This window comes from Oryzias latipes, chromosome 2, assembly GCF_053564925.1.
Source record: "Oryzias latipes strain Hd-rR chromosome 2, Olatipes_Hd-rR_3.1".
Taxonomy (NCBI): domain Eukaryota; kingdom Metazoa; phylum Chordata; class Actinopteri; order Beloniformes; family Adrianichthyidae; genus Oryzias; species Oryzias latipes.
The window spans coordinates 44,791,574-44,810,152 of NC_136238.1; the positions used below are offsets into that span (position 1 = coordinate 44,791,574).

The 18,579-nt window shown below is 40.0% G+C and overlaps 2 protein-coding genes across 7 annotated transcripts in view; one reads left to right on the top strand and one right to left on the bottom strand.

Annotated features, from left to right (window-relative positions):
- Positions 1-18,579, bottom strand: part of LOC144989024 (NACHT, LRR and PYD domains-containing protein 12-like) — a 166,787-nt gene that overhangs the window by 93,112 nt on the left and 55,096 nt on the right. For 5 of the 6 annotated variants that reach the window (XM_078940690.1, XM_078940688.1, XM_078940685.1 and 2 more), the window contains 2 exons: positions 15,592-15,765; positions 3,046-3,222 (listed from right to left, as the gene is read on the bottom strand). In XM_078940690.1, coding sequence (XP_078796816.1) covers positions 3,046-3,222; positions 15,592-15,765 — 351 coding nt within the window. The remainder of the gene's footprint in view (positions 1-3,045; positions 3,223-15,591; positions 15,766-18,579) is intronic. The other variant, XM_078940699.1, reaches the window with a different exon arrangement.
- The window catches only part of LOC144989280 (uncharacterized), a 160,981-nt gene that overhangs the window by 62,817 nt on the left and 79,585 nt on the right, over positions 1-18,579 (top strand). The window lies entirely within an intron of this gene.

The following is an 18,579-nucleotide window of genomic DNA, read 5'->3' on the forward strand; positions in this document are numbered from 1 at the left end:
ACTGTCGTCTAGTCCTCAGACATCAACAGGAACAGAAAGACAGCCCACTCCCCATTCACCCCAGAGACGCTGAGCGTCCGTGGGCGGGACATAATCGCAGCGTTTATCCAATGACCGTCTAGTTTCAAAGCGCTGAAAAAAAACGTTCCAAGCAGCCCCATTGAAGATGGACGTTTTAACGCATTTTTAGACAATAAAATGTTAATACAATAGTAGATATTTGACCATTCATTTTGTGACATTGCTGTCTAGAAATGGCCACTGCTGTCCATCTATCTATCTATAATTACCCCCTCCTTTTTTCCCTTAACATTACCCTTTATAACGGATTCAGTTTGGTCGCCGATGCACAATAAGGAGGACGAGACTACTCTGGTCACTGCATCTTTAATGCCTTTAAAACAGCACAAAAGAACACGGCATTAGTGGAAAGCACAAGTGCAGCTCCCTACATGCAAAGGCAAAAAGAAGCGTGATCAAAAGTGGCTCCAAAAACATAAAAAGATAGTTAAAAATAAATGTACATGATTCTACAGCAGTTTCATGTCAGTTATTTAAACATATTTAAGAAGCTAATACCCGTTTTTCAACAGCTAACTTACAATATTGAGGAGACTGCAGAAAACAGACTGCTCACTCCACCTGAACAGGGAGGGGCAGTGACCACGTGGTGAAGGCAGGTGTCGCACTAATTACCTTCCCTGTGCAACAGGTAACAGTGTGGAACTAAAGTTTCTAATAAAATAATTGGAAGATTAACAAAACATTTATTTATATAATGTGTTTACTAAAATAAAATAATTTCAAAATTAAATCATCACTGTGAAGTTTTATGAATGTTCATTGAAAAAAAATCAATTCACCTTAACCTAAGCCCTTAATTTTACCCTTAAGTTAACATTAACTTAATCTTCCTTAACTTTACCCTTAGCCTCAGCATATTTACCCATTCTTTTTTTAAACTTAGCATTACCCTTAACTTTACCCCTTACTTTTACCCTTAGCTATACATATTTACCTAAACCTTTTTTTTACATTGACATTACCCTTAAAATTAACCTTAACTCCACCCTTTAACTTTACCCTTAGCTTAACCTGTTACCCTAAACTCTTATTTTTTCCCTAATTCTTCCCCCAACATTATTGTTAACTTTAACCGGTGGACCGAGTGGTTTGACGTAGATCCTGCAGCCTTTAACCCAAGAGTTCTCAATCTGCTAACGCTTCCTGAGAAGCCTGGCGTGTTTGGAGATTTCAGCATTCCTTTTCCATTTGAATTTGATCTTTTACCGCTGCCGCCTGACTCCTGCGCAGACGGCGCTGCAGTTCTCAGCGGCTTTCTCAGCTTCTGAGGTTTCCTCCGTGGACGTCCAGTGTGGAAACGTTGATGAGGTCCTGCAGGATTTGAACCATGTTTGTGGGCATTTCAGACGTTACTGTTCCTTTAAGGTTAAACGCTGTAAACTCTGAGCCTTGGATCAACGAACACACTCGTGCGCTCAGACGCTCATGCCATCGCGTGGAGCATAAATGGGGAAAAAAGACGGTCTTCACGTGTCATTTGAGATTTTGAAAAACTCCTTGACTGAGTATCAGGCATTTTAATGTATCCCATAGTATTTTTGGCAGAAAAAAACACCAGATTTCTTAAGGTTAAAATAATCTACATATTTCTATGATCATGATAAATGCATTTGCACAACAAAATAACACTGGAACACAGAATAAGAGGCCAGACACAGAGAGTGAAAGACAGATCTTGATGATAAGCACTCGCTTCATTACACAGAGAAATACTGCAGCTGTGGTGCATGTTTGCCTTTTCAGTTCCCCTGTCTGGAGTTTATCCTCGACTTCTAGCTGCTCCATATCAGGGATACCTAAACAAAATAGATGCAGACTTATGGAGGGAAGATTACATTCATGACACGTGTGCAGAGCTGCAGGTGGCCGGCGCCCCCCTCTTTCTGCCAGTTGCTGGACCACATTGTCTGTCAATCAACGGTGGGCTGGTGAGTGGTGGGAGGGGGCGGGGTCTACGTGTGTGTGTGTGTGTGTGTGTGTGTTCGGTGAACGTTCTCCCTCTGAGTAAGCAGAAGCTGGCTGTGACTTTGGGTTCCTGCGGTAACCGTTCTGACATCCAGGATTAATAAAGAGCTGTTTGATAACCGTCCACTTAAGGAGCTTCTTTGCAGACATTACAATATATTTGTTAAAAAAGTCAGAGAAATTCGGGTCGGGTGGGGTTCTGACTCGGGCTTAAGATCTTCCCTCTACCACAGACGGACTGAGAAAGTCTAGAGTCCCTCCTGATTTTAGTCCAACAGAATATCATCTGCAGCTGCTGGTTCTGTTCAGTGCTTTGAAGACTGGCTGGATTGTGGTTCTGACATGTTTTTTTGGCATATTTGTTGGGATTTATTCTGGTCTGAACCCTTTGAAGAGTTTTTTTCTTCATGACTAAAGCATTTTTGTTTAGCTGTAAATTAAACACATATAATTAATTGTTTTTAATAACTAAGTGACAGTTTTTCATTTCTAGTGGTAAATGAATCTGCAGTCATTTCTGGTTTCAGTGACTGAATGATGCTCTGACCAAAGAACACTTTGTGTGTTTTTGTTGTTCTAGTGACATTCAAAGGAAGTGTCTGTTCTAGATTCAATATTTAAAGATCTTTTCAAACTATTTTCCTCAAATAGATTTGATGTAGAATCCTTTGAATGGTTTTCTGAAAACTGGAAGCTGAAACTAATTTGGACGCCAACTTGAACTTTCTACAGGCCGATCTGTGAACATTTTTCTGACATGAAATGGATCCGTGTTCTAAAATAGGTTGGAGATCCTGATCTACAAGATCCTGATTGAAACAGATCAGTTTCCATCAATCATCAGAACAATCAATTCAATGGATGAAGAAAATCTGAACCAATCATCAGTTTGTTTCAAACACGGCTGTAGACAGAAAATCTTCCAGTGAAACATCAGAAAGTTCTTCACCTGATCCGTTCTTCTCATCCTTCAGGGAGTTCAGCTTCTTTACTGACCTCAGAGTCTGCAGTCTGCAGTCTGGACTCTCCAGAAAACCACACAGATGAAGAACTCCTGGATCCTGCAGGTTCTGGTTCAGGCTCAGGTCCAGTTCTGTCAGATTAGACGGGTTTTTCTTCAGAGCTGAGACCAGAACTTCACAGTTGATCTTTGACAAACTGCAGTTCCTCAACCTGCAATCAGACAGAAAAGTGTGTTCAGGAGCAGTGATGCAGCTGGAGGTCCAGGAACTTGGTCCATTCAGTCAGGTGGGACCCGCCCAGATGACAGACTGACAGATGACATTTTCACTGTTTGCTCATTTCTGTTGGATTTGGACCCAAAAACATGATCAGGAATGAAAATGACATAGATTAGAAATGACTTGAAATGAAGTTTAAACAGACGAGGAATTGAAATGTCATTGATTATCAGGAATTATTCATGACTAAATATTTACAATCCAATAGATTTAAAGCTTCCATTTCTAAAATGTCTGATTTCAAAAACTAAATAAAGACACACAGGCTCCCTAACTTCTTGTTAGGGAGGACTGTGAGGATGGAGGACTGTGAGGATGGAGGACTTTGTCTCTGATTCGGGGGAGGAGTTTAACTGGAAACAGGATGGGGGGGGGGGGGGGTCGGTCAGGACACAGGGAGGAGGAGACAGAGATGTGACTCCACTTGGCAGATGTTCCACATTTATTCTGTTGCTGATTCATATTCCAAGTCAGTCTGCAAACAACTAAAGATCCTCTCATCACTACACAAACAGCACAAACTGACCTGCTGTCAATCAAATAAAGTCCATAAAACAATAAAACTGAGTCTGTCATTATGAACATAAACTCCTATAATATGCTAAATAGAATTCAATCTGCTTTAGTGCAGGAATATCTAGTGTCCTGGATTCTAGAAGTAATTCTAACATCATGATCACTACTTTTTATTTAAACGGTGAATATGACGTCATCGATTTCACAAAGTGAAAATCTAATTGATCAGAGTGTTTAGTGATGATCATTTATGAATTCACTGAGTTCAGAAGGTAAAAACATGGATGGTTTATGTAAAAATACATTTAAATACTTATTTTTTTGGCTAAAATGTGAATAATTCCACAACCAATAATATAAAACCCTCCAATTTAGTGTAAATGTATCATAAATGACAGCAGTTCTCCTAAAACATAAATGTCTCCTTTTAGTCTCTATCTAAACTAAAGAAAACTCTGGTTTCCATCCAAATGACAAATCAATGTCTCCATCAAAGTTTCCCACGTATCACCACCTTTAGTTTCTAACAAAGTAAAGCACAGAAGTCCAAACCGTAGAACATTCAAACCGTTTCAGAGCTTTTCTCACACACACAGTCCAGTTTAGTCCCGGTACCGGCACCTTAAAGCCAAGAAAAAGCCTTGCAGGCCTGTTGTTGCTCTAGGAAAACATGGAGTTTGTTGCAATAATCCAGTCAGATCCAGAGAGAACAGAAAGACCACGACTCCGCTTCCATGTGACCAGCGTGATGGACGTTACACCACAGCCTCCACTCTCACTCCCATCCAGAAAACAGTTCCTCCACTCACCAACCAATGTTCTGATCCAAATGTGTCCAAATGTCTCTACAAACACACTGGAAGCCGTCTGTCTCTCTGGAGGGAAAAGTCCCCATGTGCTCTGTCTCCAACTGTCCATCTCTCCTTTCTTCCTCACCTGTTCCCCCCTTATATAGATCAGGAACCAATCACAATGTTTTAGATAGAGGGACTTACAAATGAACCAATAAATAGAATCAGAGAAAGTAATAAACTAAATTACATCACCCCCCCTCTTTTTTTTCTTGTCCTATTTAACAAAATGAAACAAACTCAATCACTAATATATGGAGTCCTATACCGTTCATAATTAAATAAATAAATATGACCGTGTGCAATCACACGATCAACCAATAAATCAACTCATAAATATATCAAAAGATCATGAAATGGTGAAAAACCTGCACACAGATTTTAAATTAGCCATTATATTATCAAATGCATTTCATTTTGCTTTAAAAGCCTGTTCATTATTGTAAAACAGAATTTTTAAATATTCATTTTTAATCATGTTGAATATTATAATTATATGTCTTATTTTCAGAACCTTGGATTTCTGGATTAATATTTTCCAAAGTATCTTTGTTTTTATTTCATGTTGCTTTTTTTTAGAATGACATTTATTTCATGAAGAGCTTTTCCAGCAGAATGAGTCTGTCTGTCAATCAGGGAAAGTGGGTGGGATCTAAACGCTCATTGGCTGATTCCTGGAGATCCACTCGTGTTCCTGGATACCTGCTCTGTGGTGTTTCAGTCAGAGAGACAACATATTTCTGCTGACATTAGAGGATCAAATGGAGACAAACAATCTGTCTGCTGCCGAAAATGCAAACATGGACGACTCTGTTTTTGTAGTTAGAGGGTTCCTGTGGACCACAGAGGAGCTTCCTTTTAGCGCCGGTCGTCCACGTCTTGAAGTTCCTGTTGAAATACTCCAGACTCTCTTTCTCTGTGCAGGATTGCTAGATAGTGTCCCATTTTTCATCTGAAAAGTGTCAGACCCAACAAAAAGATGCCTGACCCTTCTCCCAGAGCTCTTCTCTGCTCTGTTTGTCTGTGCTCACAGATCCAGTCTGTTTCCCTCACACGCCATCACTGTGGAGGCTCCAGGAAGGCAAGCTGCCGGCCAGAAAGACCCGCTGCAGAGAGCGGAACCAGCCTGCTAGGGACTCCTGAACCTGATGAGAGGTTTGATCTTGATGGAGACAGGTTCTCTGGTTTTATTTGTCCCTAACGTATCAACGCAGGACAGCAAGCATTAACTTGATGCTACAGCGACTGTCATCCAGGGAGCTGAAGCTGGGATGATGTTGTGAACTCAAACATGGAAACATTGTTACCATGTAGAACTCTTCAAAATAAATAAACCTGCTTTCTCAACATTCTGATGGATGTAGTCAGGGTGCTGCTCCTCATGTCTGAGTAAAGGAGGAGCCAATCAGAAAAGTAACTCCGCCTGGTCTGGTTTGATTGACAGACAGACTCATTCTGCTGGAAAAGCTCTTCATGAAATAAATAAGTCATTCTGAAAAACAGCAACATGAAATAAAAACACTTTGGAAAATATTGATTTAGAAATCTGAGCTTCTGAAAAAAACAATAGAATTATAATAACATTCAACATGATTAAAAATGAATATTTTAAAATGCTGTTTTAAATAATGAACAAGTTTTTAGAGCAAAATGAAATATATTCAATAATATAGAATAGAATAGAATGCCTTTATTGTGACTGTACACATGTACAATTCACATCACACACACATGCAGTGAAATTAAAGCCGCTCACTATTCAGTGCAAACATGCAAGAGAAAAAGAACTCGCAGAATAATATAATAATAAAATAAAATAATTTCTCAAAATGAAGGGCAAAATTTACAAATTACAAACTACAAAAGAACAAAATTTACAATAGAAATTTCTGCAGAGAGGTAGTTATGACAGACACAGAAGAAACCTGCTGTGTCCATGAATGCAGAGATATATTGCACTTAATGTATTGCACATGATGAGATGGTATTGCACATATTGGGATGGTTTTTACATATATCATATATATATTATATATATATGATATAACATTATATATATATATATATTATATAATGGCTAATTTAAAATCTGTGTGCAGGTTTTTCACAGTTTCATGATCTTTTTATATATTTATGAGAGATTTATTGGTTGATTGTGTGATTTCACTCGGTCATATTTATTTAATCATTAACAGAATAGGGCTCCATAGTTTCCGCTGTTCTAACAGTTTTCTGTTAGTGCAGGATTTAAGACTATTTAAATACAGAATCATTTCTTTCCGAAGAACATCAAGAACTGTTTTTGTCCGTATTTTTACACTTATGAATGAAATATTTAGCCATAACTATTATTAATTTAACAACATAAATGTTCTCTGGATTGACCCTTGTTCTATCCTAGGCACTTTAACATTGGGAGTTGGGTCATCTAGACCCACTAGACAGAGCTCTAATCCTTTTCTCTTCAATGATTTGTGATCTTCACTGGTGTCCATGGATTACATGGACACCAGTGAAATAAGTAAAATGAGTCAAATCTTTCCAAAATGTTGGAGTGAAAGAGCAAAACCAGAAAAGATGAGGCTCAGTTTCTGGTGAGGAACGAAAAAAATGAACAGTTTCTGTCCAGATCTGTTTACATTTGGTAAAAAAGTGTTTCTGAGGGTAAAATGTATGTAGAATTCTGAAAGAAATGTCTTTAAATTTCTTGGTGATGAAATACTTTTGGGGCAGGAACCAAACCTTTTCCATCAAACCTGTTCCAGTCAGAGATAACGTGGGCTTTAGTGGCTGTCTCATTCTGAAACAGAGAACGGATAGTTGGGTTCTTCCTGTCAGCTGAAAAACATCTGTTTCCACCACAATTCTGTTCCTTTGGAGGAGAACATGGAGGATTTGAAGGAGAACTGCTCCACAGAAGTCTAACAGCATTGGGATGCTCCAGTAACCAATGCAAACTCTGCAGGTGAGACATGCAGACTATAGGTGGACAGAAACTCAACGGATGACATCAGGTTACCTTGTGGATCCATCAGTTGTGTCTCTAGAGAAACACTTTCTAGAATACTACTCTGGTTTCTGTGTAGAATATCTGCATTATTCCAAATCTAGTAGCTCTGAGGAGAAAAATGATGTTTGTAGATCAGAGTCCACGTCAGGAAAACCTGCTGATGAAAGTGAAACTAGAGAGTTCAGTGATGTCAGAGATCATTTCTTCTTCTAATCTACGTCTAGATTTAGCCTGGATGCTGCCATATCTTCACAAATATGCAGAAACTTCCCATTTTCAGACTTCCCAGTTGGAGCTGTCAGCCTTTTCCTGTTGATCTTTATCCAGTAAAGTTGAATGAGTCTCTGAATCACTGATTGAACACATTCATGTTTAATAATGTGCTGTTCAGTTTCCAGTAACAGATATTTCATTATCACCAGGAAATAATCCTATGTTGATGGTTAAAGCTTTGTGTTCAGTTAGTGTGTTGTTCAAATGTCTGCACAAACATTCTCTTTGTCTACATCCTTTGAAAGAAGACTAAAGTCTAAACAGGATTGTCTTGATCTGCTTTCATTCCTCCATGTAAACTCCCTTTATCAGGAAATGTTGTCCTCCAGATAAACAGCTTCCATCTTGTTGTTCAGACCAGCTATTTTGTCCTCTATAGCAGTGGTTCTCTAACTTTCTTCAGTCATGTCCCCCCTTAGAAATCCATTTTTAGTCAAGTACCCCTGACACGGGCAAAACATTTTTGGAAGAAAAAAGAGGTACAGTGCTGTAAAGTCAGATTAATTCAAGCCAAACAACAGTGAAGCTGACAAAAACATTCATATGGCAAACATTGCATGGACAAACAAAAAAGACAAACAGAAGACGTTGACCACCAGAAGGCAGAAAACCAGTCAAAACTCAAATGTGCTAAATGCTGCTAATAATAGATAAAATAAAAATATATATGAATAACAAAAATCTGATCACAGAAATAAATCTATAACTTCATTATAAATAAATAAATTAACTTCATAAATAAAGACTTGCTCACAAATAATAATTAACGTTAACCACATTAAAAATCTCCTCTCCAGTTGTTCGCCCCTCCATTTCTTTGCAGAATAGAATGTGTTCACAGATGTTGTCCGTGTCAATGTATCTCACAAATGCAACAAGTTGCGCATGTCCACTCACATCTGGATTCATCCAGCTGCAGTGAAAATGAGTCGCCAAGTTTCCCCACAACTTGTTCCATAATGTCTGTGCCCATGGGATCTATTCTGAGGCAAACGGTGTCATTAGACAGAGGCACAGTTTGAATGTATCCACTGACTTTTTGTCCAGCATAGTTTCACTGGTGTCAAGCCAGGCCTCTCTCGTCGAACGGCTGTCAAGTGAGCCCTCTCTCTAATACGGTGTGCTGCTTTTTTACATACATTGTAGTAACAGCAAGAAGGCCTTCATTCAGGTAAATGCAAAGAGTAAGAACTGTCATTATTCTCATATGTATATACTATTTACACATACGCCCCCCTCCCCGTATATAACTATATATTTATATTTAATTATATGTTTCAGGTGAATTATCAATTAAAGACCAAATTAAATTCATATGTTGAAGAGGATTTACTATAATGTTCACTTATGTTTAGAAAAAAACTGCTAGTTTCCACAGACTCATTTCACTTCTCACTGATAGTATTCCATCTGGTGATGTCACAAAATAAGTTTCAGATGGATCTGATGTGGAATTTCAAAATAAAACCCATTAGAAATGTAGAATAAATAACTAATTAGAAATAACTAATAACTAATTAGAAATGGAATAAATAACTTCTTGGAATATCAGCAACTTAAATCAATTATTACTAAAAAGTTTAAATACAGAGACAACGATTTAAAGCTACCAGATGTCACATAAAACTCTCTCCAAAATATACAAACTTTTATGTAATTTAGATAACAATATTTCACTTCCGACAACAAAATGGGATGCAGATTTGAGCATCAGCACAGATGAAAACTATTGGTCAGAACTTTGTCTAAACACCTTTAAACTGACAAAAAGTCCAAATCTGCAGCTAATCCATTTTAAAACTCTTCACAGAATTTACTACACTGGACAGAGGATGTTCAAGATGGGTCTCAGCAACTCAGACATTTGTCAGCACTGTGACAGTAATCTACCCGATAATTACATGCATGCACTATGGTTCTGCACGCCTGTCCAGGCTCTCTGGCAGCAGGTATGTGCCAATTTATCAGTCTGGCTTAAGGTTTCAATCACGGCCTCACCGTCACTTTGTGTGCTTGGTGACATGGGTGCCATCGATGTAGAAGGAGGATTAGGCTCTATCATTTTCATAACTCTTTGCATTGCTAAAAAAACTATTTTAATAAATTGGAAAAACAAGAAAAATATAAATATAAGTCAACACAGAAATCTGCTGCTTGATCATATTAGCTTGGAAAAAATGTCAGCCCAAAGTTCAAGTAACTTTGAAAGAATTCAGTCTCTCTGGTCTCCCATAGCTAACTCCATAACTTAGGGGGTGGGGGGGCCTGGTCATCGTTATTCTCATTATTACCGTCATTTTATCTATTTCATTTATGTTGTTTATTTATTATTTTATAAGCTGCTTGCACTGTGGTGGGGTGAGAGAAAATCAACGTCATCTGTGCTGTATGTCTCGTGGATGCAGCATGTTTGACAATAAAGCTGACTTTGACTTTGACTGGACTTTGAAGGTTCTGGTTGTGAACACCATGAAGGACTTTGAGAAGTGTTTGATCACGGTCGTCTGAACCAACATGCAGTAATAAATCAAAGAGCCAAATCATTTCTAGAAATATGACGCCTGGATTCATCACTTTCTCCAAAAGTCTAACATAACCTGATTCTCAGCAGAGTTCTGACCTGCAGACAACTTGACCTCAACTTTCAGCGCCGCTGATATCAGCTGAAGAAGGATATGGACCTGAATCTAATGTCTGCAGACATAACATGAAAGAGAACTAGAAACTCTGTTTAAACCCAGAAGATCGGCTGTTAATCAGCAGAAGAAGAAATGCCAACCTTTACAATCGACAGATTATGGACCCTTATGTTTAATTTTATTTCACAGCATTACCTTATTATAAAATTAAAAAATAAAAATACAAAAAAAAATAATAAAACAAATGATTAATCAATTATTGAAAATGGTTACATTGATTGACTTTCAATTATATTACTTCACTACCCTGCGACAGACTGGCGACCAGTCCAGGGCATCCCTTGCCTACGCCCAAGTGGCCAGGATAGGCTCCGGTGTGGGTACCGGATGTTCTCGGGGTCCTTGGACCAATGATGACGTCACACTATTTGATTGGCTGTAAGTTGCCACGACCAATGAGTTAACGTCGCTAAGTTTTTTTAAAAACTTTGACAATTGCGGTATCATACATTAACAATGACGTTAACGTTAACAACGAACAATAACGATGTAATCAATATTGCCTCGAAGATCAGTCACCATCGCCAAATATAACATATTGACATAGCAAATAAAGAATAGAGGGGAAAAAAAAAACAATGAACATAACACACAAATAAATAAAAACATAAGTAAAATAAAATAAAGGAACATAGAAAAAATCTAAGTAGTCTAATACTAGTTAAGTTAGGGGTACTCGTGAAGTTTGTATTTCTGAAAAAAACTAAGTAATTTCAAGCCATTCTTCTTTTTCATATAATGAAGTAATTGAAAGCAAAAACAGAGCTCTTTTTTAAATTTTATAAAAGTGGTTTGGTCTTCAAAACTTGACCTCACCAAGATGGCGGTGCTCTCCTCCTATGAGGAACCACGTGATGTCTCCTCTAGTGATATAACTCATTGGAAGGACCCTGAAGGACCCCGAGAACATCCGGCAACCCGAGAACATCCGGTACCTACACCGGCAACCCCGTGACCCTGAAAGGGAATAAACGGTCAAGAAGATGAATGAATACTTCACTTGCTCCAAAAATTGATAAATTGATTGATGATTTTCTAATGTAACATAATTTTGCACATATTTTTAACTTTGGATACTTGATCAAATTTTTCTATGAAAATGTCTGAAACAGTGTTGTCTATTTTACTGATATAGTATTTTTTTAATCATATCAATGACTTTTCTAAGTAACATAATCTGCATATATTTTCAATAACTGATCATTCTGTACCTTTTGGAGAAAATTGAAGCCTTTTAAGCGCCTTCTGGTCGTGAAAATACGGTACTCATTTGTGAGGATTCTTGGATTTTTGTCATGTTGTCATGTCAGTGTGGCTAAAATGAACCATTCTGGTTCATGTCTTGGTCATATTGTCCAGGCTAATCTGGTGTGATGGCTGCCTATGCTGCCACCCCATCAGGGCAGTAACCTACTGCACCACACCCTACATCAGGGGTCGGGAACCTATGGATCGCCAGCTATATCTGGCTCTGTTGACGACCACATCTGGCTCACAGACAAATCTTTATTTAAAAAACAAAAAGTTTCATTAGACCAGTCTTTCTCAGGCACGATGCCATGCCAGTTTGTAAAGTATGGTGTTAATTCAGCGCCTAATGTATTGTGCATCAAAACCCCAAATCTGTAACGGCCTGAAACCTGTGATTGGCCGTCCCAGCAGATGCGCCCCCCCATCTTTGAAAAGGGGAGGGGTAGTGGGCTCAGGCAGCAAGGTGAAAAGCGCTCTGATGAGAACACACTGCCCGTCACATACCACACTGCAGCGTGAGGATTGCTGTACTGACCATGTTTGTCTTCACGTCTGCATGTGAGCAGTCTGTCTCACATCTACAGAACATTCAGACCTACCATCACGTTAACGGATGGAAGTCTCAGCGCCTGCATGAAGCTGAAACTCACCACAGATCAACCAGACTAGACCATCAGCATTTAGTATTTAGTTTTAAACATTTTGAACAATAAATGTGAAAACTTTTGATAAAACTGTTTGCTGTCCTTGTCTTCTACTGCTCGGTCCACCACATCTGGTCTGTGAGATCATTTTATATTATTGTTATTAAAGGAGCGCTGGTAACAAAGTAACTACAGATCCCATAATGCAGCAGTTCAGCTGTTTTACTGAACAGTTTCAATCAAGTCTAGCTGATGATGCTGCAGGTTACTGTGGAGCTAGTCCTCATGGTGCTGAAGAGAACAGTGGATTCTGGAAACAGTCTCTAAAAACCAATGAGAGTCTGAGTGAAGCTATGGTCACATTTACCAAAATGCCACCAACTAGAGTCTGAGTGAAGCTATGGTCACATTTACCAAAATGCTACCAACTAGAGTCTGAGTGAAGCTATGGTCACATTTACCAAAATGCTACCAACTAGAGTCTGAGTGAAGCTATGGTCACATTTACCAAAATGCCACCAACTAGAGTCTGAGTGAAGCTATGGTCACATTTACCAAAATGCCACCAATGAGAGTCTGAGTGAAGCTATGGTCACATTTACCAAAATGCCACCAACTAGAGTCTGAGTGAAGCTATGGTCACATTTACCAAAATGCTACCAACTAGAGTCTGAGTGAAGCTATGGTCACATTTACCAAAATGCCACCAACTAGAGTCTGAGTGAAGCTATGGTCACATTTACCAAAATGCCACCAATGAGAGTCTGAGTGAAGCTATGGTCACATTTACCAAAATGCCACCAACTAGAGTCTGAGTGAAGCTATGGTCACATTTACCAAAATGCCCCCAACTAGAGTCTGAGTGAAGCTATGGTCACATTTACCAAAATGCCACCAATGAGAGTCTGAGTGAAGCTATGGTCACATTTACCAAAATGCCACCAATGAGAGTCTGAGTGAAGCTATGGTCACATTTACCAAAATGCCCCCAACTAGAGTCTGAGTGAAGCTATGGTCACATTTACCAAAATGCCCCCAACTAGAGTCTGAGTGAAGCTATGGTCACATTTACCAAAATGCCACCAATGAGAGTCTGAGTGAAGCTATGGTCACATTTACCAAAATGCCACCAATGAAAGTCTGAGTGAAGCTATGGTCACATTTACCAAAATGCCACCGAGCAGAGACCTAAAGGACAGTTTGGTCACCCAGTGGAACTTGGAATGGGGCGGCAGCAGTCACTATTTTACACCCGTCTGCTAAAGTTTAAATAAAGTTAGAATTCAACAGTGATGGACAGTTGTTTGCCATTGGTCAGCCACCACCCTGGCACATTTGGAGGTTGCTCAGTGGCACTCTGGTGGCAGGAATGTTCCCTCTAATATTCCATGTGTCTATGCATGCACACAAAGACCACTGTGACCAAGCCCCTTCCCCTCCCCCTGCACTGCACACCAGCTGAGTCGACTTACGTTTCAAGCGGCCACTTCCAATGAAAAGTCCAGAACTTTAGGCTTCCTGGTCTGAAACCCTCATGATGCTGATGCCCCCCCATCACACAGTTTTCTCTGTGACCGTAGCTGGAATGTTTCCTGACAGTGAAGCTGCTGTCAAACTGAGTTTATTGTGGTGGAAGATATCAACACTTCCACCAGACCATTAACCCCCACTGCCCCCACCTTGCCCCCCCCCCCCACTGCCCACACCTTGCCCCTCCCCTCCCTGATTCATGGGAGAGTGGACAGAGTCACTAAAGAGCCACATATTTGCACCAAACCTATCATAGATCATATTTATGACAGTGTTACTTTGGTTTACTTTTCCACTAATGACTTTTCTATTTTATCACTGCCTTTATGTTTACTAATCTACGTTTGTGTTGCTGTTCTCACATTTCTGTTACATTTCTGCTCTTTTACATTTTACACTATAGTTACTGTTTTCTTCTTATTCTGCCATTATTAATATACATGTTTTATATGTGATGGTTGTTCAGTTCAGATTATTGTAACTACTTAATAAACATGGTTATTTGGTCAAAGTCTCTGTCCTGTTTCATTATACAATTAATTTACACAAATTTGTATTTCTAACATTATTCTAGATTCAAATTTCAAGAAAAAAGTGTCAATATTTGTGATATTAACCCTGTAAATATTTAGTATCAGATTACTACCCAGATTCCCAGAACCCAGTAAATGAAGCTCTGACCAAAGATCAGTTTCTATAATGTTCTGTACCAGTGACAATGACAAATGAACATCATCTGTTGATCTAAATGTAAATATCAAATCTAAATGTGAACAATAAATGTTTCATTTCAACAATAAAGTCCAGTTTCTGACTCCCAGACTCTGGTTTCCATGGAAACTGATCCACACAGAGGAACCCCCTCAGAAGGAGTCTAGTTAACCATTGGAGAGAACAGAAGACTGAGAGATTCTGACACTCTGGACCACTGATCTCTGACAGAAGTGCTGCTGTGGTGCAGCGTGCTGACGCTAACTCATTTAATCCTTTATCAAATATTGTTAATCTTATAACTTGAACCTGGTAGACTCTGGTCCTTGAAAATATTGTCTGACATTAAACTGATGTGCAGCTACAGATCTGCCTCTGCAGGTTTACTCAATTCTTTCATTTCTGCACCAGAACTCTCCTTTCTCTGATTTTCCTCTCTAGTCTGACTGACACTTGTGTGTGTCTGTGTGTGTTTGTGCACGTGCACGCTCACGTGCTCTGCTGTGTCTGATCTGAACTTTGACCTCGGTCAGCTTTCAGGCAGCTTTGATTTCTGTTTCAGTTCTTGTTTGTTTTCTGATTCTTTAAACTCAGAAATCTGTCAAAAGTTCCAACAGCTGAACCTTCTGTTGCCATGGAAACATCTTTGTTCTACAGAAAATCTAAGCAGCTGTTTTCTTCCACTGCAGACTCTTCAAAGAACCAAAGATGTTCAATTTGTGGAAAATCCAGAAAATCTTTGAATCCAAACCTTTCCGCTTCAGTGAAGAACAACAAATGTAGAAATGAACCAACCAGCAGCTTCAATGTTCTGACCTCAGAGTCTGCAGTCTGCAGTTTGGACTCTCCAGTCCAGAACACAGAACCTTCATGGATGAATCCTCCAGGCTGTTGTCGCTCAGGTCCAGTTCTGTCAGGTGGGACGGGTTGGACTTCAGAGCTGAGGCCACAATTTCCCAGTCAGTCTCTGAGAGTTCACAATATGGAAGTCTGTGAAGAGAAAGAAAGACAGAAACAGGTGATCTATGATGAATTCAGGCTGTGATGAAGTTCCAGTTGGACATTTCTCTCTTCATCAGAGCTTCATCTTCATCATGAAACAGTCCTCCTCATCAGTCTCTCTCAGATCTTTCTTTCATCTGCAGCTGGAGGAGAGAAGGTGGAGCTCCATGGAGCTTCATGCTGCCCTCAGTCTGTCAGTGATCTGAGGTCTGAACCCCAAAGTTACCAGTAGAACATCTGGATCACAGAGACTGACAGCTGTCACTCTGACCATGATGATGAGGATAATTGAATGTTTTCAAATGTTGGTTTCCATTTCCAAACTGATATTTTCAGCTCTGAAGCTGTAAACAACAACAGTTCATCTTCCTGTTCTGTTGCAGAACTTTGATCCAGTTTCCTCCTCAGGTCCACGTCTCCCGTCATGAACAGAACCACAGCAGCACCAACCTTCAGGCAGAACTTTCCAGAAGCTCTTCTTGGTAGAAAGAGGCTAAAGTGACTGTTTCTGTTCTCAAAGAGCTTTTCTAAATCTGGACTTGATCCTTTCTGGAAGCTGTTGATGTTGTCATGGAAACAGCACATTCTGGGTTCTGCTCCTCTGAACTCTGTGGAACCACGACTCAGCATTGTTGTTCTCTGCATTTTCCAGAACAACATCTGCATCTTTTCCTGTCTGATCCTGAAGACGAGCTTCTTCCAGCTATGAGAAACCTGTTGCCATGACAACGTCTCCTTCAGGACCAGCTGGAGCATGGCTGTGAACATGAGCGCAGTCACTGACTAACATGTGTCCAATTGTTGCCAAATTTGAGCATTATAAACAAAAGGAGCTGGTGAAGGGCCGAGACCAGGAGCTGAAGGGAACGAACTTGAGCGTGAATGACCAGTTTCCGGTCGAGATCCTCCGCCGGCGGAAAATCCTCTTCCCGCTGAGGAGGAAGCACCTGTCTGCTGGAGCCCGCGCGGTGGTTGCCGTTGATAAACTTTTTGTGAACGGCAAGCTGTTCCGGGACCCAGAGGTAACACCCTGGCTGTGCTGAAGGCTTTCAGAGGCGCACTGACATCTGCGCCGCCCAGAAGAAACCCGCAAACTTATTTAATTGAATAGGAAATAATCGGATCATCAATCATCCACACCTCTCAGGAAAACTGTTTTTTCTTTCTCTCACATTCATGTTTCTGTTGTTGTTTTGTTGTTTTGTTGTTTTTGTTTTTTCTCTTTCCCTCTCTCTTTTCTCTTGTCCCCCCCCCCTTCCCATGTTCTCATATGTGAATCAGGTAAAGTCAACGCAACCACGGTGAGTATTTATTTATGCACGGAACGGGCGCGCGCGCATACTAGCGCGCATAAGAGCATGCACACGCGATCCCGCACACACACGTTGATAAACTGCAAAAACCTCACTTAGGCTCACACAGGACGCACGTAACATGCAGCCCACAGCCAAGACACGTTCACCCACAACGCACAGCGCTTGTCAGTGTAGCAGGAACGCACAGCGGGCACGCGCACACGGACGGGCACACGCACTATTTAGCCTTGCACTCTCCCGGTTAGAACAGCTATGAACAGTCTTAACATCGTTACCTGGAATGTGCGTGGACTCTGCTCTGGGCCAAAGAGAATGACAGTGTTAACTCAAGTGTTAATATCCTACAGCAGTACATGAATGATCTGGTGATCTGGTGTCACAATCATTATAGGAGGAGACGTCAACCTTGTTTTGGACCCTGAACTTGACAGACTCAGCACAGCAGCAAACCAGCGTACATGGCGGTCTGCATGTATCCTACAGCAGTACATGAATGATCTGGGTCTCTGCGACGCTTGGCGCTCATGTCATCCAAACACTAAGGGGTTCACCTTTTTCTCTCCAGTTCATCATTCACACTCCCATTTAGACTATTTATTAATCAGTAACTCCCTTTTAAAAAATATTCAAAGCTCCAATATCCATCCAATTATTATCAGTGATCATGCACCAGTTTCTATAAATATTTCTATGGGAACATCCTCATCCTCAAGTACAACCTGGTGGTTTAATACGTCTCTGTTAAAAGACCAGGAATTTATTCAATTATTATGCAATCTGTGCATGCACGATTGCGCAACAGTACAACCACAATTGATTAATCCGTGCGCACAGATTAGTAGACTGTGCACACGGATTATCAGATTTTTTTTACCACTGGCAACTAGAGGGCTCCACAGTGTTAAGCAGTATTAAGATACGACTTTTTTCTGGTCACCGATGCCCCCACCCCATGTGGTAATCCATCCATGCCCATGCTAAGCAAGGCGCGCCTAACATGGCTGCGCCTCATCCAACTTTGAACTGTTTGTGTGTATTTCTGTTGTACGTCTGATCTTGTTCAGGCTGAACTGGAACAGCATTTTGTATGCAAGTGAAAAAGCTGTGCATGTGACAGTAAACCTGATTCTGAAATGTAATCCTTCTTTGCTCTTTAGCTAAAAAGAACGTATGTGTGTTAAAACAAAGTGATTTTCTTTCATGTTTTTTTCTTCTAATCATTTACAAACATTTCATTATTTGTAATCTGATTAGAAGGAAGTCTAAATGGAAAACTAAACAGAATCTGTGATCATAGTTGCAGCTATAGATTATTATTATTACAGCAGGAAGGTCTGGAGAGTTTGACGGAATTCTAGAAATCAAACCTAAATGCTGGTATGTGTTGATTCTTCTAATGGTGGTGTTTGAATGAAATGTGTGACCACAATGCTACATGAATGTTGAAGATGTTAGGATCCTGGTCTATTTCCACTCCTACCTGGGA